This window comes from Malurus melanocephalus, unplaced genomic scaffold (assembly GCF_030028575.1).
Source record: "Malurus melanocephalus ecotype Western Australia unplaced genomic scaffold, MMel_1.1 scaffold_594, whole genome shotgun sequence".
In the NCBI taxonomy this organism is placed as follows: Eukaryota; Metazoa; Chordata; class Aves; order Passeriformes; family Maluridae; genus Malurus; species Malurus melanocephalus.
The window spans coordinates 321,122-325,873 of NW_026623826.1; the positions used below are offsets into that span (position 1 = coordinate 321,122).

At 58.1% G+C, this 4,752-nt stretch overlaps 1 protein-coding gene across 1 annotated transcript; it reads left to right on the forward strand.

Moving 5' to 3' along the window:
* The first annotated feature begins 326 nt into the window (after positions 1-326).
* LOC130583523 (sulfate transporter-like) lies at positions 327-4,705 on the forward strand. Its single transcript, XM_057382945.1, has 3 exons — positions 327-354; positions 1,758-2,395; positions 3,143-4,705. The coding sequence occupies exons 1-3, from the start codon at positions 327-329 to the stop codon at positions 4,703-4,705; spliced, it is 2,229 nt and encodes a 742-aa protein (XP_057238928.1).
* The last annotated feature ends 47 nt before the right edge of the window (positions 4,706-4,752 follow it).

Here is a 4,752-nt window from a genome sequence, read left to right on the forward strand (position 1 = left end):
GATGAGATAAATGCAGCTCAGGATGCTGCTCTTGCCCTTCTCTTCTCTCGGGTTGTCTCCCCAGCATCCACATCCAAACCTTGAGAAAATTCCACCTCTCCAGCCCCAAACACCGTGGGCTCTCAGCCCCTTCCCCACTGTCAGGCAGGCATTTATCCCGCTGCACAGGGCATGGCACAGCCAGCAAAACCTGGGCTAGATCAGTGGAAAAAAGGTGGAAAAGCAGGAGGGAGAACAAGGGCAGTGGGAGAGGTCTGTGCAGGTTCCTGGCACTGCTCATGAGCCCTCAGCTGGGATTTATGAGGCTGCTCTTTCCATTCCGGGGGATGAGCGTTCCTTTTTTCCTGGCTGCTGGTGYGATTGCTCACCTTTGCCTACCAAACCCTGCACTTTCCCCAGCTGTGTTTCTGCCCAGCAAAACCCCTGGATCTGCGTGCTGGTCTCTGCAGGACGTGGGTTTGACACAGCCCAAGTTCTCCTGGAAATTACCTGTGCCRCCACACCTCTGCTCTCTGCTTCACAGAGCCTCCTTGGAGGACAAACTACCAGGGAAGGAAAGTCAGTCTGGAACAARCTTTGCTGCTTGGTTTTTGGCCCAAAAGCTTGTCCAGAACAGATGGAAACCTGAGCAGAGACACCCAGCAGGACCTGAGCTCTCTGTGTTCAGTGAGGGCAGAGCAGGGACGTTTCTCTCCATCGCTCCTGTTGTTTAGCAAACACTTCTCCCGATCCCAGCAATCCTCTTATCTGACAGAAGCACTTCTCTAAGCCCCTTCAATCATTCTCCACGTCCAGAACAAGTTGTCAGCCCAAATACCCTCCYGGAATGGTGTTTGTTTTCCAAACACGGCTCTGTTTGGCGGCTGCACCGTCTGCAGTGGCTGGAGGGAGATAAAAGAGAGATGGCTTGGCTGAGCAGCTCAGATCCCAAGGGAAGGGCCACGTGGGCCAGGTTTGCCTCTGCTCAGGGTCTGTCCCCAGGGGAGAAGCTCCAGGTGCTGAGGAAAGCCCCAGTTTGCAGCCAGAGGTAAGATTTAGTGATGTGTTTAGGGCAGGGCAATGGGATTTCCCTTCATCCCAGTTCAGTTCCAAACCCCTGCCACTCTGGGTCTCCCCTCAGGAAGGTTTTTCTCCATGTCTCAGCAGTCACAAGAAGGTGTTTTGTTGCAGATGTAGTTTGACTGAAAARCTCAGAGTAGCTCTGGGAGGTGTCTCTTCTGCTTACCCAGCCTGAAAAAGCAAGATTTCATCCTGCAGATGGGAGCCCCTGGTTGCTGCAAGCCCCTGCTGCAATTCAAAATTCTGTGTCGTGTTGAAGGAAAGATTAATTTGCAAATTTCCTCCCTCACCCACATGTTGAGTCCTAAGTATCCCTTTGAATATCTCAACATTTCCCAATTAAATTTCTGCCTGAGTAGCAATGTCTTGAAGGCAGTCAAAGTTCTTGGAGGAGTTTTAGTTCCAGTGAAATAATACTGTCTGACCTGAGCCCACGCTGCTGTCCTGTTTGACAGCAGGGCCGTGAAGGAGCAGGGGGGCTCTGTCTCTCTGCCCCTGATGTGAGGGTTGTGTTTAATCAGCTCCGTAAGTGACAACAAACGAATCAGTCTTGGGGAAATGCTTTTCTCTTTGATTTGCCTGAGTTTTTTTCTATTTATTTATTTATGTGTTTATTTATTTATTTATTTATTTATTTATTTGCCCACCCGTGCCACAAGCCCTGGAGCTAAGCCCAGCCCCTGTGTTTGTGCCCGCAGCCCTCCATGCCCGCCCGCTCTCCGGCCGTAGCTGTCCTGGGGCCATGGAGGACACGTCCAACCCAAAGCCAACGCCGAGCAAGGACTCCCTGAGGCCACAGGAGCCTCCTGCCAGCTTCATCAGCTTGGAGGAGCAGGAGCCCGCAGAGCTGAGCCCCAGGGAGCTCATGGTGCAGGGAGCCCGCGGTGYCTGCAGCTGCAGCCGCCCCGCGCTCGGCCGTGCCCTGCGCCGCCTGTTCCCCGTGCTGGACTGGCTGCCCCACTACGATCCCCGTGCCCAGCTCCTCGGGGACGTGGTCTCAGGGCTCCTGGTGGGCATCGTGGCCATCCCTCAGTCCATCTCCTACTCCATCCTGGCCAACCAGGACCCCATCTACGGCATCTAYACCAACTTCTTCTGCAACATCATCTACGCGGCCACGGCCACATCGCGCCACGCCTGCGTGGGTTCCTTCGGGGTGCTGTGCCTCATGGTGGGGCAGTCGGTGTCACGGCACCTGCAGATGGCAGGGTATGGGGACAGCGCTGCCCTCGGGGCCAACTCCAGCTCTGCCAGGAACGGGACAGAGGCCTGTGACAGGAGCTGCTATGCCATCACCGTGGCGCTCTCCTTGAGCTTTCTGGTCGGGCTGTACCAGGTACATGTGCTCCCTCTGCTGCTCTTCCCTCCCAGGAGTTTCTCTGAGTTGGATATCTCCAAGCTCCAGTGTGGGTTCAGATTTAGCAGTCCTGAGAAACGTTTCTAAAACCCTCGAAATCCTTTGAATGCAGTGATTTTAGAAAGTGCAAACGCAGCTGAGTGAGGGTGATTTCCCTGATGGATAACCGGGTCCTTGGAGGTGCCTGGAACATCCTCAGGATYTGCCACAGCGAGAGAGAAGGGACTGAACCACCTTGCCCCACCCCAGTCCTCCCCTGGGCAGGTTCAAGCAGCTGTGGGGCTCACAGTGATTGTCCCCAAGGATCCTGCCATGCTCCTGGCACTGTCCCCACTGCCTGGGCCGAGCTGTTGCTGAGAAATTCCAGGCTTTTCYCCTGGGACAGCTAAAATTCAGAGCATCACAATGATTTTTATGGCACTGAGTGATGCCCAGAGCTGCTCTGATRGGGGTGCTTGTGAAGGGACAGCAGCAGGGACCCCTCAGGCTTTTTTGTGTGGCATCCACAGCTTCAGACAAGGGTTAGAGGTAGGAGGAGGAGTTTTCCATACCCCTTTTTTTTCCAGTTTTTCACACCCCAGATTAACTCCTGAAGACAAATTCCTCACATGGAATGCTCAGGACACTCACACAGCTGCTAAAGTGGCAGCAAAGTGACATAAATCGCCAGCCACCCCTTCCAGCCCTTCTCACCCATGCTAAACCTGCGCCTGGTTTGCTTTTCAGATCCTGCTGGGGGTTTTCCAGCTGGGCTTTGTGGCTGTCTACCTGTCAGAGCCTCTCCTGGGTGGCTTCGTGACCGGCTCCAGCCTCACCATCATCACCTCGCAGATGAAGCACCTGCTGGGTCTGAAGATCCCTCGGCATGAGGGCGTGGGCTCCTTCATCCTCACCTGGCTGGACCTGTTCAGGCACATCGGCCACACCAACATCTGYGACCTGCTCACCAGCCTGGTGGCCCTGGCTGTCATCGTGCCCGTCAAGGAGCTCAACGAGCGCTACAAGGAGCGCATGAAGGCCCCGTTCCCCATCGAGCTGCTGGTGGTCATCGTGGCCACGGCCATCTCGCACTGCTTCGACTTCGAGCGGCGCTACGCGGCCGCCGTGTGCGGGGACATCCCCACGGGCTTCAGGAGGCCCACCCTGCCAGATGCCAGCCTGTTCCCCAGCCTGGCCGTGGAYGCCGTGCCCATCGCCGTCATCGGCTTCGCCATGACCGTGTCCCTGGCGGAAATCTTCGGCAAGAAGCACGGCTACGCCGTCCGCGCCAACCAGGAGATGATCGCCATCGGCCTGTGCAACCTGCTGCCTTCCTTCTTCTACTGCTTCGCCAGCTCCGCCGCGCTGAGCAAGACCCTGCTCAAGGAGTCCACGGGGAGCCAGACGCAGCTCTCGGGGCTGGTCACCTCGCTGGTGCTGCTGCTGGTGCTGCTGTGGATCTCCCCGCTCTTCTACTCRCTGCAAACCTCCATCCTGGGCGTGGTGACCATCGTCAACCTGCGGGGAGGGCTGAGGAAGCTGTGTGATGCCCCGCGGCTGTGGCGGCTCAGCAAGCTGGACGCGGCCGTGTGGTGGGTGACSCTGCTGTGCTCCACGCTGCTCAGCACCGAGCTGGGGCTGCTGCTGGGTGTTTGTTTCGCCCTGCTCTGCCTGGTGCTCCGCACGCAGAGACCGCGGGCCACGCTCCTGGGCAGGGTCAGCGGCTCGGAGCTCTACGAGGACCAGGCTGCCTACAAAGGGCTGGGCAGCATCGCCAACGTCAAAATCTTCCCCTTTGAGAGCTCCCTCCATTACGCCAATAAGGACTATTTCAGGACTGTTCTGTCGCAGAGAACAGGGGTCGATCCTGTCCTGCACTCGAGGGAGGGGTCCCAGGCGCACCCAGACACAGCCAGCAGCGTGGGTTTTTGTGGTGCCGTTTTTGGGTGCCCGAAGCAGGCGCAGGGCAGGGCTGAGCAGGCTCCTGGTGCCTGTCCTCCATCCCCAGACATGCACACCCTGATCCTGGACTGCGGGGCCATGCAGTTCATCGACACRGCGGGGCTCTCGGTGCTCAAGGAGACGCTCAGTGACTACGGCAAGGTCGGGGTGCGGGTGCTCCTGGCCAACTGCAACCCCTCGGTGCGCCGGCGGCTGCGGGAGGGCGGCTGGGCCGGCCAGGGGGGCAGCGAGGGGGGACCACCGCCCTTCCACTGCATCCACGATGCCGTGCGCTTCGCCCAGCAAAGCGCGGACAAACAGGAGGCTGGCCCGGCCCCGGGGGACCTCAACTTCCAGGCGTGTCTGTAGCGCTGAGGGCGAGGAACGGATCCTGACGGCGACGGGCTGGGGAGCAG